General features: G+C 35.5%; 1 protein-coding gene across 2 annotated transcripts; it reads right to left on the bottom strand.

The window, feature by feature from the left end:
* Window positions 1–1,032: 1,032 nt before the first annotated feature.
* On the bottom strand, window positions 1,033–26,696 carry LOC144256569 (amine sulfotransferase-like). 2 transcript variants are annotated; one of them, XM_077801788.1, is made up of 8 exons: window positions 26,493–26,696; window positions 19,333–19,484; window positions 16,452–16,603; window positions 14,739–14,947; window positions 11,339–11,465; window positions 10,426–10,520; window positions 3,274–3,460; window positions 1,033–1,284 (listed from the first exon to the last, which is right to left on the bottom strand). In XM_077801788.1, the coding sequence occupies exons 3-8, from the start codon at window positions 16,591–16,593 to the stop codon at window positions 1,163–1,165; spliced, it is 882 nt and encodes a 293-aa protein (XP_077657914.1). In that variant the 5' UTR covers window positions 16,594–16,603; window positions 19,333–19,484; window positions 26,493–26,696; the 3' UTR covers window positions 1,033–1,162. The 2 variants fall into 2 exon arrangements, with proteins under 2 accessions (XP_077657914.1, XP_077657913.1); XM_077801787.1 differs by lacking the exon at window positions 19,333–19,484.
* Between the last annotated feature and the right edge of the window lie 129 nt (window positions 26,697–26,825).

Below are 26,825 nucleotides of genomic sequence, written 5' to 3'. Positions count from 1 at the left end.
GCAGAGCAACCTGTGGGGTCTAGATGGAGGAAGTTAGGTCATCAGGACCATTCCATTGGGGAATATCAGGACCCTGGACTTTTCTTCTTTCTCTTTTTTTCCTTCCCAGATGCCTTGAAGGGAGCAGCTTTACTCCACTACACACTGCCCATCATGAAATAATGTTTCACTACAGCCCATAATCCACTGAGTCAAGTGACTGTGTCTGAAACCTCTGAAACAATGATCCAAAATGGACTTTTCCTTTCTGATGAATTTATTATCTCAGGTATTTTGTTATAATAACAGAGAGCCAAGTAACACAGGTTGTTTCCATTTGATGACTTTGTATGGTGCTACCCTTAAAGGCTTATAAATCTACTAAACTTTTATTAAATATTCAATTGTTAAATTTCTGTGATGTAATTTTATTGAGTGATACATTATGGATAGAACTTTTGTTGTGGTGGCAGTGGTGTTTCAGTACTAGGGAATAACCACAGGGGAGTTCTACTACTGAACTATATCCCCAAGCCTCCTTTCCTTTTCTAAAACTTTTGAGACAGGGTCTCTGTATGTAGCTGAGGCTGGCTAGAACTTGCTATCCTCTTGCCTCAGCTTCCTAGGTCGTGAGATTACAAGTGCATGCCATCATGACCAGCCTGAAAAAAACTATTTTTCATCTAGTGCAAACTGTGATCTGTTAAATTATTAAAAAGAAGTACCTGTTTATGAAGGATTTCTCCATTTATTCTATATCACATTTGAATATCCACATTGATTTTGAAACCAAAGAATTAAAATTTAAGTACAAGAATAAAATTATTTTTAATGTTTAATTGGTCCTGAGTTTAATTGTGGGTAATGGAAAATACACAATACAGAATAGTCTCTGAAGATATTTGCAAGTCATGTTTTATACTTTCTGTTTTGCCATTTTCATGCAGGGTACCAAAGCTACAAAAGCAATTAAATTTCTGATTTTTAATTTTAATTATTAAAGTAAAACTAATTTTTATAATTTTAAAGAATTCATGGCAAACAATCTAATCATAGTTTATTTAATTTGTTTATTAAGTTTTATAATTAGTAATAGGCATTATGTATGTTATTATTATTATGTATGTTAAGGTATAGATTTTGATTAGAGTTCATATGATTCCTTTATAGTTTGATTAGAATTCTACTCCTCATTTATATCCCAGATGAACTTCAGGGGAAAGTCTTTCATTTCCCTTTGGAATATCTTTTCAAATCTTTCATTCTGGTCCACAGTAAAATGATTTTTCCAATCTCCAATGGTACCTAATGGGATAAGAACATGAATGACATGTTAAAGACTGCCTCAACCATTGAACCCATTTGTCCCATTGTCCCAGATGTGGAATACCTGTCAAATTTAAATGGAGCAACCAATATCCCTCTTGTGGTAACTTTCTAATAGTAGAATATTATTGTGTTCACGGAATTTAAAAATTGGAAATTAATGAGTAAATCTCTTTTCAACCAAGCTAAATATTTGTTCGGGTCCACAGGATTGGAGACCTCATCTTTTCTTACACAGGAATGATTGAATAAAGAATCTAGTAACACAATAATGCAGTAAATAGATTGAAAATTCACTTCCCGTATGTTAGCATTTCCCACTATGTGATCCTTAGGAATAAAAAACTATAAAGATATGAATATATTAGAATTTTTAAAGTATTTTTAATATATATACTCTTGTATATATACAAAGTGAACCTTACACTAAGTGAACCACATTTATCAACTGCAATATAATTCTTACTAAAACCCTCCAAGATAAGTATTTCTTTCGTTTTCAATTTGGAAAAAAAAAAAATGAGACTCAAGTATTTTCAACTAATAAAATCAAAGTCATATAGAGGACCAGAGCTTCTCTTTCTGCATCTTTTTTTAATACAAGATTAAACCATCATTATGCCTTTTTTTTTTTTTTGGTGGGGGTGAGTACTGGAGATTGAACTCAGAGGTACTCGACCACTGAACCACTCCCCACCTCTATTTTGTACTTTATTTAGAGCCAGGGTCTCGCAGAGTTGCTTAGAACCTTTTTTGCTGAGGCTGGCTTTGAACTTGCATTCCCCTGCCTCAGCCTCCTGAGCCACAGGGATTACATTATGCCATTCTTCCTAAGTGAAAAATAACTTGGCATTCCAGCTATCAGGTTCACTTGTGTAGACATTATTATTGGCCTTTGGAAAAGAAAACAAGCTCTTAGGGATATGAGAATTGCTTTTTATCTGCTATAGCTGAGGAATGAAAGGGAGAATTTATAATACATGTCATCAAAAAAAAGAATTTTAAAATATATCAATATCTAGGGCAATGTCCATAAGATGTTTATATAATTGTTCATAAATTAATATCCATCATCCTATTGGTAAATTATGAGCCAATTATGACATAAAATGTGAATAAAGTAGAAGTGAAGTGTTTAGAATGTTTATACACTAAATGATTAAATTAAAAATTAACAATTAGAAGCCAGGTGTGGTGGTGTATGCTTGTAATCCCAGCAGCTCAGGAGGCTGAGGCAGGAGGATGTTGAGTTCAAAGCCAGCCTCAGCAAGGGTGAGGCTCTAAGCACCTCAGTGTGAGACCCTGTCTCTAACTAAAATACCAAATAGCAGCTGGGGATGTGGCTTAGTGCTTGAGTGCCCCCGAGTTCAATCCCTGGTACTACTATACTACTACTACTAATAATAATAATTTAATAATAATAATAATAATAATTTGAATTTAAAGGGTATCAGTTACAAGGGAAATAATATTCATTCTTGAGAACTACTTCAAGCATGTAATAGGATCACAGTAAAAAGGATTTCAATGACTTTTTGAAGTAACTGAATTCACAGCAGATAGCACTAATATGATATCACTCTTTGTGATGACACATGGGAACACAGTAATCCAAACCTCCTCCCAGAACAGCAAAACACATATTGAGTTTACTCCTTAGATTATTCTAGAAGAAAAAATGGAAAATAAGGATTATTTTTCTTCTCATTTAATATACCAGCCCAGGCTCATGTGACTTAGAAACAAGGCAATATTAATTAAGCAAGTTAATGTGTCAGTTTGTATACTAAAACGCTATGTTTCTTGAAAGCCTCTTCAGATCTACTCTCAATTAGACACTTAATTTCTCTAGGTTCCAAATGTCACTGTTACTTGGAGAATCATATTGGAAGCACTTATTATTTCTCCTAGGTATCAAGGACTTGAATGACAGCTTACATCTTGCTACTATGAACTACTGAATAGTACCTTTGCGCAGAAAATTTCCTTCATTGTTTCTCACTCCCATTTCCTGTTTTACAATATCATTATAATTTGCTTGTGGATTAGTCTTCATGTTCTGAAATGTAGCCTGTTTCACAACAGTATCCACAACTTCTTCACTAAGTTCTTTCTCAAGAAATCCACAGATTTTCAGCACTGCACTTCTGAGGTCCTGAAAGAGTCATGAGTATGCATGAGTTACAGCTAAACACAGAACATTTTCATATTCTAGTAAAATTGATTCCTGAAATGCAAAGAAGTGTCATCACATGAACCAGGCAGTTTGTTATGAGAATGGGAAAACAAACTGACATGATTATCTCAATTGATGCACAAAAAATATTTAGTAAAACTCAACATATTTTTATGACGAAAAGCTCAATAAATCTGCAATGGAAGGAATCTACCTCAACCTGAAAAAGTCTTATATGGAACAGCTAACAGCAAACTCAACTAAGAGAGAAAGATTTTCATCTGAGATGTGGAGTAAGTTCAACTCCATTTTTCCACTTTTATTTATCATGATATTAGAAATACTAGCTGGAACAACTAAGCAATAAAAACAAAACAAAAAAAGGTACTGAAATAGAAAATAAAGCAAATGAAATGATCCTTGTTAGCCCATAAGATTATCTTATACATTGGAAACCCCAAGAAAAGTACTCACACACACACACACACACACACACACACACACACACACCAAAACAAACAAACAAAAAAAAAACACCCAAAACAAAACAAAACAAAACAAAAAAAAAACATTAGAACAAAGAAATTTAAGTTGTAGAATAAGAAACCAAAATTCTGAAAAGTTCTACTACCCAGAATACATAAAGAATTCTTACAAATCAACAAGAATAACAAAATCAGTCCAATGAAAAATTGGCAAAGGATTTAAATAGAGATTTCTCCAAACTAGATATACACATGTCCAATAAGTACATGAAAAGATGCTCAGCATCACTAATCATTAGGGAAATGCAAATCAACTACAGTAAGGTACCACTTCACACCCATTAGGAAGGCTATTATTATTTTAAATTTTAAAAAATTTTATGTATTTTTATTTCAATATTTTTATTATTAAAAATAAACCACAACAGAAAAGAATAAGACCAACGACACAGAAAAATTAAGATTTATGCATGTTGGTAGAAATGTAAAAATGCTGCAAATGCAATGGAAATAGTGTGAACCTAAAAACAGCATTACAATATGACCCAACAAATCCACTTCTGTGTATGTACCCCAAAAATTGAAAGTTAAAGTCTCAGAGAGAGATTTGTACACCATGTTCATACATCATTATTCACAATGCAGAATATAAAAGTGATGTGTATGTATGTATATGTATGAGATACACAAATAAAATGTAGTACATATGTACATTGAAATATTATTCATCCTTAGAAAAAAGGAAATTCTGATTATGCTACAAATGCATGAACCCTGAAGACATTATGGTAAGCTAAATGAGCCAGTCAAAAAGGGCAAATACTGTATGATTCCCCTAAGACTAATCAACTTTGTAAACAAAGAAAGTAGAATGGTTTTTTACAGGACCTACAAGGGGCTGAGAGTGGTGAATGAGGGATTATAGCCTTGTGAATATAGTTTCAGTTTTGCAATATGAAATCGTTTTACAGTAGGATTGTGGTGATGTTGGCACAAGAATATGAACATACTTCAGGCCATACAGCTGTTCCCTTAAAAAATGGTTAAAGCAGGCTGGGAATGGTGGCTCATGCCTGTAATCCCAGGGACTCAGGAGGCAGAGGCAAAAGGATGGCGAGTTCAAAGCCAGCCTCAGCAATTTAGCAAGGCGCTAAGCAACTCTTTGAAACCCCGTATCTAATAAAATACAAAATAGGGCTAGGGATGTGGCTCAGTGGTCGAGTGCCCCTGAGTTCAATCCCTGGTATCCGCCTCAAAGTGGTTAAAGTGGTATATTTTATGTCGTGGATATTTTATCACAAGTAAAAAATATACTTTATGTCATGGATATTTTATCACAAGTAAAAATTTCAGTGGGAGGATAAAACCTAAACAGAATTATTATAGGCAATAGTACTTAACTGGAAAAACTGTATCTCAAAGAGGTTATAACAATTTTCATGAGAAAGGAACTTTTCTTTCAATTCAAGAAGCAAGGATTTCTTTTCTGAATAAAAAAAAAAAAAATGAGCCCTCAACTAAAGAAACCTGAAACCCCTACCCCTATGAAATGTGAACTTCAAAGTGCTGGATACACTATGTGCTCACAAGAAGTGGAGATGGGTTGGCAGGTTGGGGACAGAGAATACGGAGCCTTGCTAACTTCCTGAGTATGTTAGTTGTATTCTTGTAGGGGAAAAAATTTAGTGTGAGAGGATGAATAAAAATAACAGGTCCACAGAAAAGGCTCAGGGATTATTCCAGTTGAACTGGGATAACTGGGCTGTGCAAAATAACCACACAAGGGACACAAATACCTTTTTCTTTGGGGTCGCTGTGACGGCTCCTCTGACTTTAAGGGTCCACAGGAAGAGAGAGAAAGTGCACATGCCCTGACCCCTTTTACTGAGGAGAAGCTATTCAAATGAGGCAAGGGGTCAGGTTTCAGGGGGCTGAGTCTCTGTGCATGATGTCCACTATCACCAGGTTGACTGACATCTGGGTAGGCCACACCCAAAGGCAAACTAAGAGAAAGGGACACACACAGGCACTTCCATGGAAAATTCTATCCTAAACAGGGTAAGGGGTTATATTACAAAAGAACAGGCGACCATAGCTCCACCCATGGGGCTGTAGCAAGACACACCCATGCACTAGACACCATCCCTTGAACCCAAGAAGGGTGGGGAAAGCTCTGCCACATTTCTGATTTTGAGCACCTCAGCACCCAGCCAAGGAGTGTGACTCAGTCACATGCAAGGTTGGTCTCCCACACCACAGTTATTAACTTATTTCTACACCAAACTTGGGTGCAGAAAAAAATAATAAAATCAGGATATAAATGAATGCAAAGGGGTAAGAAAATGTGAACAAGCTCTAGCATAAAAAAGACAATAAAAATAGAACTATAGATGTTACAAATGTAAAATTATCCGAAGGAATTTCAAAACATCTATGCTTGTCACATCCAAGGAAATAAGAGATAAAATTAAAATCTTTCCCCAAAAGCTAACTATTATTAACCAAAGTATCAGATAAACCCCCAGCTTGTTAATTGAAATGTAGACTCTAGTGAATAATTTTAGTGGAAGATGAAACACAGATTGTTTTAGTCAGGTTTTTCATTGCTGTGACCAAAAAACCTGACAAGAATAAACTTAGAGGAGGCAAAGTTTGTTTGGGGGCTCACAGTGTCAGAGGTTCAGCCCATAGACAGCCCGCACCATTTCACAGGGCCTGAAGTAAGTCAGAACATCATGGTGGAAGAATGTGATGGAGAAAAGCAACTCAAGACATCACACCAGGAAGCAGAGAGCGCTCTAATCAGCTCATGACATTATACCTCAAAGGAATATCCCTGATGACCTACCTCCTCCAGCTCTACCCTACCTACCTGCCTACAATTACCACTCAGGGGATTAATGCCCTGATTAGGTCAGGCCTTTTATCATCCTATCATATACCATCCCTAAACTTTTCTTTCATAGTCTCACATATGATCTTTTGGGGGACAGATCATATCTAAACCATAACATAGATTCAGAGATTCTTTTCTAGGTCTTGCTAGAGTCTTGCACTTTGGCCAGTTCTTCAGCACACCAGCCATTCCCTAATTCTACTACCTATTGCTGTCCAATATTCTAGCCATATTTCACAAAAAGGTTTTTCATGTAACACAATGGGCAGCTCTCTTCTTACCACTGTATTCGTGGGGTGTCCAAAGACAACGGCACCACACCCTTCAGGTATGTATGCCTTTCTTTCCTAGAGGCATCAGCCAGTTGCAATATATTGAAGGAAAAGATAACAGGATGGGAATGATTAAATCTCTCATATCAGACTCCCCCCAAAGGGGAGTATCATTTCTATTAAGATAAATTAAAGTATTTCCACAATTTTTACATTTTAAAATACACATATGAAAATGACACGCATTCCAGAGCCCCCCAACAAACACCCTTTCCTCATTTTAAACCTTGTCCTTCCCCCAATGGTAACCTCCATCCTTATTATATGATAATTAATCATTGGTCTTTTAACTTGACTTTTGCCACCTAAATATGAATCTTTAAACATTATACTTATACTTGCTTCTAGTTCAATTATATACCACTTGACTCTACTTATGACAGGAAAGCAGAAAATAATCCTGCATAGTCATTAAGGTTCCAGGGCTACCACTACTAATTAAGTGAGAAATGTGAAAAATCCTCTGAGAGAAACTGCCCTGAGTTTATACATCTTGCTGGGTTTATCACTGGAGAAGCAGGCATGGGCAGTGTTTCATAAAACTACCAAGACATTTCCAAGGGAAGCAGCAGACAAAGGAAGACTCCAAAATGTATTCCAACTTTGATGAATACCTAATTCTTTAAAAGAATATTGTTTGCATGTTGATGGACCTTTATTTTATTCATTTATTTAAATACGGTGCTGAGAATAGAACCCAGTGCCTGACACATGCTAGGCAATCACTCTACCACTGAGCCACAACCCCAGCCCTCAATATCTAATTTTTGACAACATTGTGAGGTTTCTCTAGAAAGTGCTCTAAAGCTGAAAACTTGAGTTGACCAAGGTCTATATTCCTTCTCTCCTTTAGTCCCTTACTCCACCCTACCACAATCAATTTTAATCACATTCATTCTTCTCATACATTCTTTTTTTCTTTTTGGTATTGGGAATTGAATCCAGGGCCACTTAACCACTGAACCACATCCCTATTCCTTTTTATATTCTATTTTGAGATAGGATCTCATTGAGTCTCTTAGAGCCTCACTAAATTGCTGAGGCTAGTTTTGAACTCTCAACCCTCCTGCTTCAGCCTCCCAAGCTGCTGCCATTATATTCTTTATAGTGATGATGTTCAAATTAATGGCATTAATAACTAAAGGCAGAAATCTTTTTTGAGATTTTGATTTGTATTTTTCATTTGTTTCTCAGTCTATTCATTTGATTTCTTCTAAATCACTTTAATCTTCATAGGTCAAGAACAACATCATATTCAAGCTCCTCTGATCCTCCTCTAACCCAACCGTGCCTCAGAGTGCCCTAAACACCTTCACGAATGAGACCACTATCTACACAGATGCACCAGCTGGAAATAAAGGAAGCATCCTTGATACCTCTCTCTTTGTCATTTGTCCTTTGTACAATCCCTTTTCTTTTTACATCTTAACTGTGCCTCAAAACTCTGTATTCTCTTCATTCAAAAAGACATTACTCCAATCCAAGGAAGCACTGATGTTCAGTGGATTAACACACTGGTCTGTGTCTGGACTAGATTCCTTATACTCACTATTTTTTCTTTTTAATTCATGAATGGAAATAACATTCCAAAACATAAATTGTATTATATGGCTACCCCTCTTAATAATTCTTTAAGAGGCTCTTGACTACTTTTAACTTTAAAGAAATCACTCTCATTAACATAGCCTACAGATCTTATAAAATCTGGCTCCTACAAAACCCCTCTATATTAATACTTCATCTCTCCCACATTGTTCCAGTTCTTCCCTTAGGTCTTCAAAGGTCTCATGTATTTTCCTTTTTTCTTATAAGTCTCTCCCATTTCTTTTCTTTCTGTTAGCTCTTATTTATTTCAGGAAAAAAAAAAAAGACCATCACTTTCAACTGTACTAGATACTCTCAGTACATATGCACATTGACATTGTAGTTAGACTTTTCCTTAATAATTTCACTTATTACTTTTGAACTACATATACTAGCTTGGTGAGTACCTGTTTTCCCTGATAGATTATGAGTTCTGTCTATAAAAAATTCAGTCATCTATTACTCACGATTCCGTGCCAGTCACAGAGCAATCATTCAGTGATTGTTTAAGTAACTGAATAGATGATGTATTAATGAATCCACGTAACAACCAGAGTCCACAGAACAATAAACTTCAACTATCTTGTGTTTGAATTACACAAAGTTTTCAGGCAGTTTTGAAACTTTCACCAGCATATAAGCATCCTATGACTTCACATGAGGACTAGTTTTAAGATTCTCTTTAAAAAAACAGGGAGAACATGCCTCACAGGGCTCACCCTCATCTATAGCAACAATTATCCTGTCTTTGAAGTGGCTTCTTCCCCCAGTGTCATGGTGTTCCTTGATGAACTTTCTTAAGTACAACTACCATGGAAAAAAAGTTTGTTGTATGGTGTATCCTCAAAAAAACAAACAAAAAAAAAACCACTAAACTAAAAACAGAACTACTGTATAATCCAACTGTTACATTCCTGGGAATATATCAAAAAGAAATAGAGTCACCATAGAAGAGACAACTCACATGTTCATGTTTATTGTATCACTATTCACAATAGATAAGGATTCAGCCTAGGTGTCTATCAAAGATGAACACAAAAAGAAAATATGGTGCACACACACACACACACACACACACACACACTGGACTATTATTCAGATATAAAAAATGAAATCTTCCAGCAAAATTCATGAACTGGAGGAGATCATGTTAAATAAAATAAGCCAGACATACAAAGACAAGTAGTGCAAGAGGCACACGTGAGAACAACAACAAATATGGACTGAAAGTAGAATCGTGAATACTAGGACCTGTGAGGGGTGCAGGGGAAGGGGAGGTAAGAGTGGAAGAAGGGAGATTGGATATGATCAGTGCATGTTGCATGGTCATATAGAAATCAGATACCAAAACCCGTTAATATGTAATTAATATTAATAAAAATGATTTACAAGATTGGTATCCTAGATATTTGAGGTTGCCTTTATTGCTACAGTTTTTAAATGATAACCATGGTGACTGTGTGTAGTGAGAACAAATCCTTGAGGAAAACCAGTAATAATTAATAGATAAGCAAGAAATTAGAACCCCCACTAACCCCCCAAAAGCCTACGAAATATGTATGAAAATGACTAGGAGAATGAGTTTTCCTGAAACCAGAATAAAAAAGGTTTAAAAAATAGAATTTTAAAAAATACTTCTTATTTTACCTTTTTCATATCTTCATAGCTCATGAACAGAATATTGAAGTCATGTCTGTGTTCATACCAGCCTTTTATGTGATCAAACCAACGACTTCCCACCACTGTGCAAAAAATAATTAGTAAGAAGGTGAAGATGTTGCACTTATTGAATAGCAAAGTATTCTCTCTTTTCCTCCTTATAGTCACAAAAACAAAAATAAAGGCCCCAACCACTGGACATCTATATTACTGTTTTGAAATGATTACTGCTTAGGGGAACAATCATGGTTTTCATAGAGAAGTGACCATGAAAAGTGATCTTATGGATGCAGGAAGGCAGCAATAAAGAAATGAGAAAGCCCCTGGGTCTAAGTTTAAATCAGATTTCTTTAAAGCAAGTTCCTCCACTTTCCTATATCCACCAGAAAACACACGTGTCCGTTTTTCTTCTCATTCTCTAAGATCTCTGGGTAGCAAAGCTACCTGTTTACAATGAGAGAGAACCTGAATGTAATTTTTAAATGAGTGAGATCCTGATACTTCTCACTACAAGTCCAGTAGAACAGTCAATCCTCATCAGTAGTGGAGTGATAAACTCCACCATGGCCCTAGAAGGCTTACCACAGGTCCAGGAGAGAGTACACAAACACCCTGATCATTAGTAATTCTGGAATGTATTGTTTTAATTATATTTGTAGCTAGTTTAAATTGATAGAATATGTGTAAGCCTCTTATGGACTGGTCAAAATGTTTTCTAAACATCATGCCTTTGAAAACTTGACAAGACCCACATGGTCCTGGCAAGGAAGGAAAGGCCACTGGGTGGCAGACTAAGTTGATATGTCATAGTAACTACTCAAGAGCATCCATTGTACAATTGCCCTTTTCCATCTCTCTACATATTTTCCCTAAGTTTCTTGATAAATAAACTCATAGTTACCTTGTCCATCTAGAAACATTTTTATATAATTCTCAAAAGTTTCAGAATTCTTTAATATAGCCACCCAATTTGAATAATGAAAAAAGGAAACCAAAACATCTTTAGGATTTCTGTAGATATAAAGAATCTGCAGGAAGAATTAGAAACAATATTAACAATTCCAGCATATTATTTCAAGTTTTTAACAGTTGCATCACATTTATTAGCTGAATAAATCAAAATTATTTTAATCCATTCTTCTAGTCATGGAAAATTAGGTGTTCCCCCAATTTTTCTCTATTACAAAAAGTGTTGAAATAAATTCTTTTACTTACAGGACAGAAACTGTACAAAGAAAATTAATATGATAAATACCACTAATGAAAAGTTGGAGCAAAAAAAAGTTCTTTCACAGAATACACAATAATTATTGTCAATAACCTATCAAAACAGGCTTAATCTCATTACTGAGTATTGACATGTAGGTTAAGATCACTTTAACATACCTCTTCATAAATAACACATTGAAAAAATTTAAAAGTCTGATATGTATCATTACTAGGGAGGAAGTCAAAACATGTCCATTACCAATAGAGCAGGAACTGATACACCTGTTTTCTTAAGAAAATATAATCCCCATCCCATAAAACTGAAAATACTTGTACTTTTGGCTTTGCAGTTCCCTTCTTGGGTGTATATTATAGGAAAATTCCTGCATATGTGCCCAAAGGCCATTCTCAAGAACACTCATAGATATGAGTGATATGCAAATGCTGGAATATTCTAATTTTTCTATGAAGAGAAAATACAGATCCGGTAGAACTACTCTCAGAAGTTATATTATGCAGCAGTGAAAATGGCATTTCAAATCAAGAACAAACAAGAGCATGTGGCAAAATCCCAGAGAATTAGAGAATAAGGAACAAAATGAAATTAAGGAAAATTGTAGGCCAAATGATTTAACATGATGGCCCATAATTTGTTTTCAAAGACCAACAGAAAAGGAACATTTTTACACTGATGATCATAATAGAAAAACTTCAATGGAAAAGTTCCAGTAAATCTGTAAGTATTTTGATTTAGCCACAATCATAGTAGAACACTTACAGAGAATTGTCTTTAACATAACAATAAAAGCAAAAATAAATTTATAAAATTGATTATTAAAATTTTATTTTATTTATTTATTTTATTTAGTTTTTAAATTTTGTATAAGTACCCAACACAGAAAATTTATCTCCTTTTCTCATGTATGAAACATATTGCATGTTTGAAAACTGATCATGCAATTGACAATTAACTTTTAAATAAATTCCAAATATTAGAATATGTAAACACCATTGCCCATGATAGAAAACTATACAAACACTTTCAAACTAAAAAAAATCTCGAAAGAGCTGAAAACAATTATAAAATTAAAACTGAAATAACAGAGTTTTAAACATTAACAAAATTATATCCATAGTTATACTAAAAGTGATATTCATTTTAAAATGTTAATATTGACAAATATAAACACTGGAAATAGGTAAACTGAACATTTAACTTAAAAAGATACAAAGATATATACTAAAATGAGACAATAATTAAAATGAAAGTATACATCCAGAAAAAAAGCTAGTTCCTCAGAGGGTGAAAACCCAGTAAAATAGAAAACTCATTGTATCCTGAAAACTCTAAGAGAATACAGAATTTTTATCTTTGCAGCATGAATGCAAATATATAACCACAAAATTGGAGTAAATTGATGAGATTATTAAAAAGTTATACTTTTTTCTATGTTAAATATCTACAAGTGGGTAAAAGGAATAATAAAAGGTACATATTGATGGTATTAAAGTAGACCTGATAAAATAGAGACATAGAATGAAGCTCCAAGAATGCTGGTATATTGCAATGTTTGTTTTCCCAGAAAAAATCTCTCTTAAATTAAAATCCACATTTGATAAGCATTGTGGAACTACACTATATTGTAAAAAGTTGATAGAAAACTTTGCCTTATCAGTTAAAATGTACAAAACAGGGAAGAACTGCTACATAATCAGCAGAAGTGCCTATTTTTGGAATAAAGATTGCACACTGAAGAGAGAGACAATGAAAATTTAGCATATCAATATATAGACTTCAAAATAGTGGAGATACTCAAGTCAAAGTTTTAAGAAAATATTCTGTGTCAATTAGTATCTCTTGGGACAAGTATAATGCAATATTCATATCTCATATAATAAGTAGTATAAGATTTAATTTATAATCCTAAGAAGGTTTTAATATAGCCAGGCTTGGTGACTCACGTCTGTAGTCCCAGCTACTTGGGAGGTTGAGACAGGAGGATCACAAGTTCAGAGCCAGCCTCAAAAAGAGAGGTGCTGAAAATATATAACCACAGAAATTAAATGAAAGAATGAAACCCTGTCTCTCAATAAAATACAAAATAGGGCTGGGGATGTGGCTCAGTGGTTGAGTGACCCTGAGTTCAAGCCCATGTACCTCCCCAAAAAAGGTTAAAAATAATGTTAGCTAGGCAAAAGCTGGAGGGTATTTACATAATCCTTGTTGTTGGTGTTGTGTTTTCTTAGTTAAGCATCAGAACCAGAAGTCATGAAAGAAGTATTAACAGTTGGGTTACATAAGGTTAAAAGTTTTAAACCGTTTTTCAGAAAAGTCTTTTCTTTTTAAAGGGGAAGACTGCCCCGAGTAAATATTCCACAAAACAGTAAATAAGACAACCTAAAGACACAGGGGCAAAAAACAAAAAGGATATTTAAAGGCCTATAAAATATATAAAAAGATAATCTTATTAAAATTGAAAGTTAGATTCGCTCAAAAATGAGATTACTTTCTTACTTAGCATATTAGGCAAATTTGATAATTCCCATTATTAGTAAGCATGTGAGGACAGAGGCATTCCTACATGGTATTTGATGAAGTATGATTCATATATTATAAAAAGCAGGTAGGTAATCCCTGTCAACACTTAAAATATTAGACATTTTAATTTGAAAGCTTCACATTAATTGAAACATGGCATGAGAATTAAAGTGTAAGTCTTTACAGGAATGTTGATTACAACACAAGACATCCATTGGCTGAAACTTACCTGTCCATCGAATACGCATTAATTATTGCAAAGTCACACAATAAAATTCTATGAAATCATAAAAAAGTATGGCATTTATGGCCAATGTGAAAGAATTTTTGTATTATGCTATAGAATTACATTGCAAATTATATCCACAATTGCTTATTTCAGGCATAGTTTTTAGGACATTCATATATTTTTATTGTGGAAGGCAATATTCTAAACATAAAATGATTGTAACATTTGGGGAATCAACTTAAAGCAGGTTATTTTGCTTTTGCAAAAAGAGAGAGAGAGAGAGAGAGAGAGAGAGAGAGAGAGAGACTAAGCTCTATGACATACTTTAGCTTTTTTGTTCTTCAGACCTTTTGGAACTAAATAATAGGGAAGATGAGAACTGAAGAGGCGAGGGGATGGTATTTTGGTAAAATCCAAATTATGATTATTGTATTCAAAGAAGGGAGCTCTATCTATTGTTTTGATGTCTTCAGTTCTGTTACGATGCCCCTCAAAATAAATCAAGCTTAGTATCTGCTGAGTCCAGACGGTACCTGAAAAAATAAATCATCTTGTTTTCAAACTCAATTAGTCATTAAAAATTAACTCAACAATAGTGTCATTCACAATAATCATTTGAGCTTTCTTTTCTTTTAAACACTCTAAGTATGCTAACAACTTTGTCCAACTTTCATTTTTGTCTCTATGAAACTTTAAAGTTAATAAAGATAAAATCAAATACTCTAAATTCCTTTGTCACTTGAAGAGTTGTGTTTGTTCTGATTCCATGATAGTAATGATTTAGATTAATTCTGCCTCTCCTTCTTTGTTTCCTGCTCCATGTTAGGTCCTTTTTCGTATTTTTAACTTTTTCCTTAACTTATAATAATTTTACATATTGACGGGGTAGAGTGTGATATTTCCACACATGCATACACCCTGTACTGATCACATCAGGGAGTCTTCGAGCTTATTCCTTCTGTATTTTCTTACAATATGTTATTGGTTACTGAGTCCCTTTTGACTATATTTTGTGGGTACCTGTTTCTCCTTCATGAAATTCCTTTTTTAGAACTTTACCCTTTAGAATTATAGACAAATTAACAAAATTATAGCGAGTTCACTTTCCCCTCCTTTTCTGTTTACCATGTAAGGTGGTTTTGTAAACTATTTAAGCATCCAAGGATGTCAGGAAATAGCAGAACTTGACATGAGCAAAGATATATATATATAACATTTTACTCACTTGTATGGCCTAATCATGTATGACCAACTTCTTTGTGGTGTTCTAGAGAAACCACACTATAAATAAGCAAAACATTGTATGTAAAATCTTAATAACTACAGCTTTACTCCTTAGTCTGCATGGGCAACTGTAAAAACTCAAACCAAGCCAAGTATCCTGCCCTGCTGAAGTAGAAATCACTATTACTATTATTAGTACTTGTTTAGCCCAATAGGATTGTGTTTTACCACTTCTTTGTAATGATTATCTTCACAAATCTCAAAATCATTCTTATTTCATTTTCTAGTAGAACTTACTGGTTGAAAACGTTTTTGAGAATCTTCAGTGGAACTCAGCTGACATGGAATACGTCTCAAGAAAACGAAACATCTTGGAACATGAATAATTATGGAAGATAAATTTTCCAACTCAGGAAGCATTTACAAATTAGAGAAAAGATGAGTTTAGACTGTCTCAGGTCTGTCCAACAGACCAAGCCAACAGGTCATCATTTACGCAGTACCTGCTCATGGCTCAGTATTTGGTTTCTTTATATATATATATATATATATACATACATATACATATATATTTAACAGAATTGACAATATATCCATTGCAAATGAGCTTTGGTAGTATAGATTTGAGATTTAGCTAACTTTTTTTCTGATTCCTAATGGAATATATAAATGTAGGTCAGGCTGCTGTTGATGTCTGAAAAAGAGCACATTTACATACACAGAGACACAATCACACACACACACACACACACACACACACATATACCAAATTTAGGAAAAATCTACTATCATGAGGCCACTCTTTACACTTACCAGATTTTGGATAGGTGACTATGAAGACATCATCATCTCTAATTTCAAAATCATCTGCATTTCCTACTATATGCATTTTAACTAAAGACCTTTCAAAATTGTAGCCTTTAAATTCAAATAAGTATTCCTCTGTTTTGTCCATAATTTTTCACCTACAAGTGCAAACATATAATATCAAGTTATTTTAGAAATGAATAATAGCTATTAAGAGGTCAATATATGCCTAGCACTATTGCAATGTCTGATGTGTATAAACATATTAATGACACTAACCACAGCAAATATATGAATGATTTAAAACTTCACAAAACACCAACATTGCTGTATTGATAGCATCAGTGTTTTAAAGATGAGGCAGCAGAAATGTTGAAAAGTGAGACAACTCTTCTTAAAGGTCCATGAGGAACAGATATCATGATCCTCAACATAGGGAAGAGGAATTAACTCAGAGAAGTCGACCAAATTATTTAAACTTGTCCAGCTAGCTGAACTGGAAAGATTGGAGAAGGGATAATTTGGCCAGAGATTTCATACTTTTTATCCAGAAATTCTTAGTGTTTTATATTTTTATTGCTTATATTTTTTGATTGTTGTAGAAATAAGAAGTTCTTCAATGGATATTCTTTTATTTCTAATGTTTTTCTAGAGTATGCATAACTCATTGTGTCTGAAAGAAACTTCTGAATTAGGGATCTGAGATGCTGTTGAAAGTGAAAAATGAAAATGCTTTGCTCCTTAAATTGCTGTTACTTCAGAAATGCTCCCTGGTAGTTACAAGTTACTTCATGAAACTTATCATAGTTTACAGTAGGAGATTTTAAAATCAGAAATCATATGAATCTCAATAATAAACTAAAACAAAAATGGAAAGCAAATAATGTAAAGACAATTATCATTAAAATTTTTTAATGAGAACAAAAAGGGAGACATAGAGGCAAGATGCAAAGGGAGGAAAGATGGCATAATGGCCAAGCTGCCAGCTTTATTTATATCCATAGGTTACTTCAGGTCATTGGCATCATTGGTACATATTGTTCATTGTATTACAGACTTAGCAACATTATGCAGCTTATCCCTCAGCTACATACTAAATTGCAATGTGCAACGGTTAGGTGTTTTATGTAGCTCTCAAGAAAGTCCACTGTATAAAGTTACTGTTATGTGGAGAGGTTTAGGCTCAGTGAAACATTGTGTTTGTCTCAGGAGCTGTGTGCCTGAGATCAAGGTCTAGGCTGATAAGACTCTAGGGGCATTGCCACAGCAGCTACACATTGCACATGTATTCATTATCCTACTAGTTCCTAGGAGAAATTTCAGGGCATTCTAAGGGTGGGAAACAGAGTTCCAGTTACCCTCTCTGAGTGTGCTCACAAGAGGAATGCTTCCATGTATATTTCCATGGTCAGAATGCCTACAAAATTCAGACCAGCCAAGCATTTCTATTTGCTCTTCCTGAGAAATCTTTCCTTGAAGGTTACATGATTGAGACAATCCCATAAGTTCTAATAATCGTAGACTTGGAATCAATATAGATTTCAGTTTTTTTTTTAATTCTGTGCATGCCAAGAAACTGAATTTGCTAAAAAGCTGCAAATTTGGCTTTGTTTACATTGTATGTCAAGAAATAACATTGAATTCTTTACAAAGAATCCAAGTTACCTGATCAATAGGAGGAATTCAGAGTTTAGTCTTTTCCAGAAAAAGAACAGAAAATGATTAATGTTAGACTCAGCTGGGTGATGCCTTTGTGATTGGTTTCTTGGCTACCAAATGAAAGATAAAATTAAGGCCCTACTAAGCTGCTAGAGGTTTCCCCTCTATAAATTGACATCTAGGAAACATGAAATTTTGAGTTCAGGGGAGGGAAGAGTTGGGCTGATGCATCAAAACATTGTTTTCAATACAGGCAGATGGAGAGCTATTTTGATATTGACATCCTGCATTTCCTAGGAAAAACCTTGGAGAATTCAGCCTTCAGATTGTGGTGAGGGAGAATTTATACTGCATCACATGGATAAATGGAGAAGCCCATAGTAGGAGATATAAGTTGAGGAGAAAGCCAAAAGTGGAGTGTGATCCCTACCACATCCTTCCTAACAGCTAATAACACCATTCACACACCCTTTGAAATTTCACAAAGGGCTCCAGAAATTCTGGGTGATGAGAAAGAGCATCAGGCAGCATCTACAAACATTCCAAATTCTTCTATTTAGTCACTCAACTTTCAGTCTGAGGGGAGAGAAAATTTTGAGAGCTCTGGTATCACAGAAGCGAAGGAGAAAGCTGCATGTGAGGATGATTCAGGTAGGTGATCACTGGCTCCTCAGTATAGTTTGCATGTCTTTGATGCATGTAGGAGAAGGCGACTGTGTAAGTAGCAAGCCTTTCTGTGTCTCCTTCTTATTCCTTCATGGAAGTCCCAAAGAAAAGGGGTGGGGGTGTTCATAGATAATTAGGGAGAAAAGGAGGTCAATACAGATATTTGTCTCTCATGCAAAATAGGATGAAAATTGACAGTGGCTCAGAAACTATTCTGTTATTACTCACTGTAGAGATCAGCTACTGAAGAAAAACCAGCTCTCACAAAAATTTTAGGCTGACAAGAACTGCTGTGTCACTGAGGAATAAATAGTCCCTATGGAGTTTGTTTGGGCCAGAGAGTAGTGTTCTAGAATCTGACTGAGTAACTCAGCTCTTATAAATTGGGTAAGATTTTGTTGACACTGGTGAAAGCATATCAGGTTATCCCAGGTTTTTTAAAGGGATCAAACCTTTGGAGATACTCTAAAAATTTCAGGAGAGGGCACATTTACTGAATTACAGCAATTATGAAACAAACACAAAGATGCATTCGAAAACTTCAAGGACAGCTTCCTTGTACCTGAATGATGGTCAGTCTGTCTTTCCAGCACATCTCAGGGGCTGGTGATCATTCTTAAGATCTTTTCTTGCATAATCTCACCCAGTTTGTTTCTTCTGTTGTTTGACTGGCAGTTCTTGTCAATACATGTGTAGTAAAATTAGAGTGCACTCCTTTTGGAAGGGGAGTGTGATGTTAGGCAACTTTTTTTTCTCTGGGCACATGTCTTCAACTGCTTTAATCAAAGATCATTTACTTGATTGAACAGCAAGAAACAGCCTACCTTGCTTGACTCACAAATGAATACTGAGAAGTTTGTTTACAGCATCATTTTCATTTTTCCTTTTCTTTTTTGTAAAAAAACATGCATTTAAAAAGTATTACTATATCCTCTTTCCAAAGACTAGACTCTTTAGTAGGCCTCACTCATTAAATCTAATTAAAATTTTTTTTACCAAAAAAAATGAAAATGAATCTATAATCAAGTCAACATCTTAGTGATTCATTTGATAGTCAAGCAGGGCAGACTATTTTCTGATGTTGAATCTATGAAACCATGTTTAATATTTTGTCCCACCCTATCAGATGTGGAACACCTATAAAAGCTTAAATGGAGCAAAAAATATAACAATTTCAATAACTTTAGTAGCCTGTGTTGAAATATTTGAAAAACTAAGAATTTGAAATTTGATGGGTTTTAAGCTTCTAAATGTTTCTAAACATTTCTTTCTTGTGACTTGGTAATATTGTGATGATTGCTTAATCTGATAATGGTGATATACTCTATGTTCTTCAGCATTTGATAGCCAAATGGGTGCTTTGCCAACTTCCTTAATAAGAGGTAATCCGCACTCCGTGTTTCCTTAAAAATATTCATAATACACCTTTCTCTTCTAGCTTTTACACACTGAGTATGCACTGGTGATTTTAAAACATTAACTAACTACCAGGGTATGACAAAACACCTGCCACATGAAGCACTGTTGTTTTACAATGACATCACTGTGACTTGTAGTGTGATAGGCAATAGTGCAAAGTAATGTTCATGTAGACAGCCAGGTATAGTTTCTGCAACAATTGCTCAAACTGACTATTTAATACAAAAGTGATCAGAGACATATTAAATGAATCACCATAACATTTTGAAAATGAAACTTCATGAAATTACACTGAAATTTAGAGTTCATATAATGTTTATGTGAAAAAAAATTATTTTAATTATTTTCCATTCATGATGCAAAATCATTCTTCCTTCACAGACTATACAGAAACAGATAATGGGATGGACTTGCCTCACATCTGTAGATAAAATATCTCTGATGGATACTGGTAAAAATGAAGGCATGATTAAATATGTGAGAAGGAAAAAATATCTCTTTGGACTGAAATATCAAGTAAATATAGAAGAAATAATGGGAGGGAATGCTTGAATGAGGAAGAGGTTATTTACATGTGGTCAAAGAATGTACTGTCCAATAATTAATTTTTATGTAATAAAATGCAGAAGAGTCATTTTACTAGGTAAAACCCAGATAGACACCACTTTAACCAATTTAATCAAAGTAGCATCCCTAATACTGACATTAAGCCAACCTACATTTCTCCTATTGGCCACTGAGAGCACATTGAATTCAGGGCATTCCTGTCAAAAAGTTCAACCTTATTCTATCATGAGTAAACATCAGAAAAACTCGAATTAACCCCCATTATGCCATATACTATTTTTAACAATGCCAAAAGGAGTAAGCAAGCAGGACAGAAATGATTTGAGATTAAAGGAAACTAGCTAGACATGACAATTAAATACAAAGCATAGTCTGGCACAATGGTGTACACCTATAATTTCAGTGACTTGGGAGGCAGAGGCAGGAGGACTGCAAGATTGTGGGCAGTCAGGAAGGTTAGTCAGACACTGTCTCAAAATAAAAAATAGAAGAGCCTGCTGGTGTGCTTCTGTGTTACAGCGCCCCTGGGTTCTATACCTAAGACCACAATATAAATAAATTAATAAATATGCATGATGTTGCATTTGATCCTATCGCAGAAAAAAAAAATCTATAGGATATTGTTGTTACAACTGAACATTTTAAAATATATATTTGTGGTTTATATAATAGGACTGCATCAATGATGCATTTCCTGCTTTTGATAATTGTATTATGATTATTTTAGATAATGTCATTATTCTAAGGAAATACCCATATAAGTAAATAGAAATAAAAGGACATGATTTTAGTCTCAAAATTTTTTTAAACATTTAGTTTTTAGTTGTAAGTAGACATAATACCATTATTTTATTTTTTTGAAGACAAATTATTTGCTTTTATCAGTAAATACAGAAAAAGTATTTTGCAAAATCTCGTGCTCACTCATTTTGAAAAGAAACTCCAGCAACTTAATATTGGAGTGGGACTTTATTTTATAATAAATATCTTTAAAAAATAATGCCTACATCTAGCATTGTACTTAATGGTAGAAAAATAAATTATTTCATCCTAACAGAAAAGTAAGAATGTGCCTTTATCACTCCTATTGTACTACATGGTCTAGATAATACAATTACACAAGTAAAGGAAATGAAATGTATAATTGTTGACAAGAAAGAAATAAAACTGGTTCTGTTCATAAATAATGTGAATATTATATAGTGAAAAATGTAATGTGCTATCAAAACATGAAAAGACAAGGAGGAGAGTTAAATGCAAAAGGTGCAAAAAGATCAGTCCAAAAAGATTAAATACTGTGTAATACCAACTATAGCATATTCTGGAAAGGGCAACAATAGAAATAGTGAATAGATTAGTGGTTTCCAAGGTTTGGGTTAAGGAAGAGGGGTTAACATGTGGAGCACATGTTACTGAAACTATTCTGTATGAACTTTAAATGCTGGACTCATGATGCATTTGTTCAGACTATAAAACAAATTCAACATGAACAATGAGCCCTAATGTAAACAGTGGACTTTAGTTAAAAATGCTGTATCAATATTGGTTCATCAACTATGACAAAGATGATGATTAGCTTGCAATCTTTTTATGTAATAGACCACACTTGGAGCTTCCTTTCTCCCTCACTCCATTCTACTTAAACTGAAGCAAAATTCCTACGCTAGTATTACGGTCTGGATATAAGGTGTCTCCCAATAAGCTCATTGCAGTAGTCAATACAGGAATGCTCAGCGATGAAATGATTAGATTATGAGAGTTGTAACCTATTCACTGGACTATCCCATTTTATGAAATAACCTCTGCCCTTTGCAACAGTTTTTTGAGTTTGCACCAGTTTTCTCATACTAAATAAGAGACAATGGACTGAACTTCTGAAGACATGAGCCTAAGATAAATTTTTTCTCCTCGAAGCTGTTCTTGTCAAACATTTTATCACAGTGGCAAAAAGCCATCTAATGGAGCAGGAATGCCATATCATGATTTCATGGTTTCTTTTTAAGCTGTTCATCCTTCACATTTCAAGTTTTTCAATTGGATCTTCTTATGTAAGGAGATTCTTCACTTCTCTGTATCACTCATGATGCTGGGTGTTCTTGATGTAATTTGAGAATCATCAGCAACATCAGTTAAGACTGTAGTACTTACTTCTGGGGAAATACCTGCCCTATGTGATGACCTTGGGGTTGTGCCCAGTTTTTCTCTTCATATTAAAGAAAGTGGATTATCTTCCAGTATCTTGTCTCCTCTTTGGGGCCTGTCAGCCAGGCCCTGCTGTGAGTATGAGGCCAGTTTTATTAGACAAACTCTTCTGCTACTCATGACAAAGTCTGGTTGTTCTCCTATTAAACATAATTAATCTTACATAACGTTAGGATTAGACAAGGCCACTCTGTGGCCATGATGGATCAAAACAATATCACTTTGTTCACAAAAAGCAGTTTGTTTATTGTTTTTTGTTTTATTTCTGTTCTGGGCAAGTTAACTTTTCAAGGACACCTGGGAGGGTGAGAGCTTTTTCTTTCCTTTCTTTCCTCCCCCTGCCAGCTGTTACCATGGAGCCTAGTTGATAACTCCCTTACCTTAGAAATGTAGCCATCACTGTGAAGCCCAGCTCAAGGTCAGAGGCCTTATTTACATATTTTGTGAAAAACTAGTAAGGGGGTGTCTAGCTTTTGGAGTACTGATTTTTCCAGCCAGTGGCCAAGTAAAACAGGGCAAGACGAAAAAAGGAAGTTTATCTACACTGAACTCTTTTATAGGGATTCTTTTGCTGAAAGTCCTAAAATCAGCCATGGTGAAGATTTCTGGAGAAGGTCAGTTAAGACTTTTCTGTGGGCCTGGGTAGGGAGGGGGGAAGATGGGAAGACGGAAGACGGGGCTGAGAGCAGCTCTGGTGGATCTGAGAATGAGGAAGGAGATTAAAAGAATAATGGGAAAGGGGTTTGGGATTTTCCTAGCAAGGAAAACTTGAGCAGTTGAACAGGTAGAGCAGAGGGGATGACCAGAGTGAATATCCCAAAAAGCCTGTAAGGGACTTTAATTCTTAGTAACCTGTTTTCAGTGATGACAAAGCAACTTTAAAGGCCATTTTCATCAGGTCTCTGATATGGGTCTGAGGGCTCTACTCAGCTTGTTTGAGTTTTGAGTTAGCTGGTAAGAGGACCTGGTGGGTCTGAGTGTGGGCACTGACAGGAGAAGAGAGGAGTGAGTGGGGGGGGGGAATGGCAGCTTGTTGTATCCCTGAGGCATATTGTTCTGCAGTCCCTGCCAGCATCCCCATGGTATGGGAACTACAGGAGTAGCATGTTGATTTCTTTCTGCCTGTTCGGATCCAATATGTGCTTTCTCTTTGTTGAAGCATCTTTTTCTTTTAGAATTCTTTTTTCTGGTTATACTTTGGAATAATTTCTGGAAACCTTAGAATCTATGAACAAATTATTGTACTTTGATAAGAAATATCAATAAAAATGTATTTAAAATCCTTAGATATTTTGTAGACAGAATTATATTTGTTAGGGTAGAGAGAGAAGAGGGGAGGGGAGGGAAGGGGAGGGGGGATAGCAGATGATAGGAAAGGCAGCAGAATACAACAGTCACTAGTATGGCAGTATGTAAAAACGTGGATGTACAACCGATGTGATTCTGCAATCTGTTTAAGGGGTAAAAATAGGAGTTCATAATCCACTTAAATCAAATGTATGAAATATGATATGTCAAGCGCTATGTAATGTTTTGAACAACTAATTATAAAATAAATAAATAAATAAGAATTATATTTGTTTATCATCTTATGAGTTTGAACAATAATTTTGAGAATTAGAAACTACTTGAAGATTGTATTTTCACTTAAAAGCAAATTTATAGTAAATACATTTATCGCAAATATCTGTAACTGAAAAGGCAGAGTATCTGATGAATGTACATATAAAACATATAAATTACGAGTTTTCTGTTAAAAAAAACAATTAGGCAAATATATATTAACTAAACAATTAGACATGTGCTAATTATTTTACAGATTATATTAAGAATAAGGACATAACTTATAACTGTATTAACTTTCTGTAACCACATGGTTTTTAAAAAACTTGGATCCATTTCAATTTATTTTTACCTAGGAGTGCACTCTTTTATGTGATGTCACTTGATGTAACTGAAATAAGATCCTTGTGTATTCATATTTATTTTTTATAGTCAGGAATTAGAATAAGGATTTTTTTTTTTTGGTCATTACAGGAACATTGCTGGCTTTGTTCCTGTGGAGAGCAAATGCATCCCCATAACCTCCAAAATTAAATACAAACAAGCATGTTAGAATATCTCTTATTAATAGATCATTTAGTAACACAACTATAAGAAAAGCCAGGTTATCTTTTTAAAATTTTTTTTTAGAGAGAGAGAGAGAATTTTAATATTTATTTTTTAGTTTTTGGCGGACACAACATCTTTGTTTGTATATGGTGCTGAGGATCCAACCAGGGCCACACACATGCCAGGCGAGCGCGCTACCGCTTGAGCCACATCCCCAGCCCCAAAAGTCAAGTTATTTAACTCAGTACTAACTTAAATTTAGGGATGCAACATAGAAACCTGTGGAATTAAATTTTGTCTTTCGTTAGCATTTACAGATAGGCATTCTTAAAAATATGGGCTCCGGGCAACTCTGGAAGCAATCTGAAACAGAAAATACAGGTTAGCGATTGGAAGGCGGGACTAGAAGTTCTGTCTGAGTGATTGTGGAAGAATCAATTGGAAGCCCACAAAAGTGTGGGAGGTGGGACCAGGAAACTTGCTCTTTCCGCCAGGCACCTCATGGTTACCATGGTGATGCAAACAACACGGAGTTGGCTGCCCATTGTCTGGGCAGGAAGAATCGCCAGGACCAAAGCCTTCCAATCTGCCGTGGTGCATGGTTGATGGGCAAAGCCCTGAAGTAACTCCTTGAGATCACCTGGATCCCAGGGATACCAGGCTGCAGGGCGATTACCACCTGGATTAATATTAACAGGAAATAATTGATATGGCCCCGAACTAAGCTGTGGGTGGGGTTCTGACTCCGTGTGGAGCCAGCAACTGGTAGGAGACTTTGAACCCTTAGAAGGGAGTACAGCCTCTGTCCGGAGTTCAGATATGGTGGAGGAAGGGCAGAGGGTGACCTGCCAGCGCTGCTGGTGGATGATTTAAAAGGGTTCTGAGAGGATTCAGAACTAGGTAATGGAGGGTAGAGAGAATTTCCCTGTCTAGGAGGCCATGGAGCAGCATCAAAGGGGTCCAAGGGTCCTGCATTTTGGCTCTCCCCGGACTCCTCATCGCCCCTTTCCCTTTTAGGACTGGCTTCAGTTGAAGGTGTGTGGTCAGGGTCTCCTAGGGGAATAGATCTTGTCCGAGTGCCTCCCTTAGCTCCGGGCCCTTGACCTCTGGTGTGGAACACGACCTACTAGGAGGGAAACAACTCTTAAGGGCTGACAGGATGGGATAAACTCCAAGAGGAGGAATTTCACCCCGATTAACTTGGGCTTTTCGGACCAGCTGTTCAATCCTATCCCAGGTCTCCCAATCAAATAAATTACTCTCTGGTAGCCAGGAAGCAACCTTAACCATAGTCTCCCAGGTCTTAAACGCCTGAGTGTCAGAAATCTTGAGACCTCTACTCTTAAGGAGGACTCCGAGGGATAGAAGGGAGAGATCGTGTTTTGAAGAAGACTGCCCCATACCTTACGTGGGTACACTCACCCGTAGACTGATTGCTCTTCAGCGAAGTTCCCTCCTCACACGGGGCACCAGCTGTCCGAGCTGTCAGAACTGCCCTCCAACAGAGATTAGCAGAGAGCACTAGACCAGCTAGTGTCCCCAGGGCTTAAGGAGATGAGTGTCACAACCCGGTCTCTGCCACCCCACCTGGCCAAAAATCACACAGAGTCCGGAGTTGAGTCAGCCAAAATGGCGCAGCAACTCTTATTGTGTACATAGGCTTTTTATAGAGAAAGGAGGAGGGGTTTGAATGGAGGAAATAGCAGAAGCCAATAGAGATAAGGCACACCCTTGTTGCTAAGGGCTTTAGCAGAA

The sequence above is a fragment of the Urocitellus parryii genome, chromosome 8 (genome assembly GCF_045843805.1).
Source record: "Urocitellus parryii isolate mUroPar1 chromosome 8, mUroPar1.hap1, whole genome shotgun sequence".
Classification (NCBI taxonomy): domain Eukaryota; kingdom Metazoa; phylum Chordata; class Mammalia; order Rodentia; family Sciuridae; genus Urocitellus; species Urocitellus parryii.
The sequence above is the reverse complement of the archived record's forward strand: the minus strand, read 5'-3'. Positions and strand labels throughout refer to the sequence as shown.

Coding starts and splice junctions, on each gene's coding strand:
- LOC144256569 (XM_077801788.1), bottom strand. CDS start 16,593: ATGGACAAAACAGAGGAATACTTATTTGAATTTAAAGGCTACAATTTT. Junction 11,466..14,738: donor TGAAGAACAAAAAAGCTAAA/GTATGTCATAGA, acceptor TTCTTCCTGCAG/ATTCTTTATATCTACAGAAA. Junction 3,461..10,425: donor GCTATGAAGATATGAAAAAG/GTAAAATAAGAA, acceptor TGACTCTTTCAG/GACCTCAGAAGTGCAGTGCT.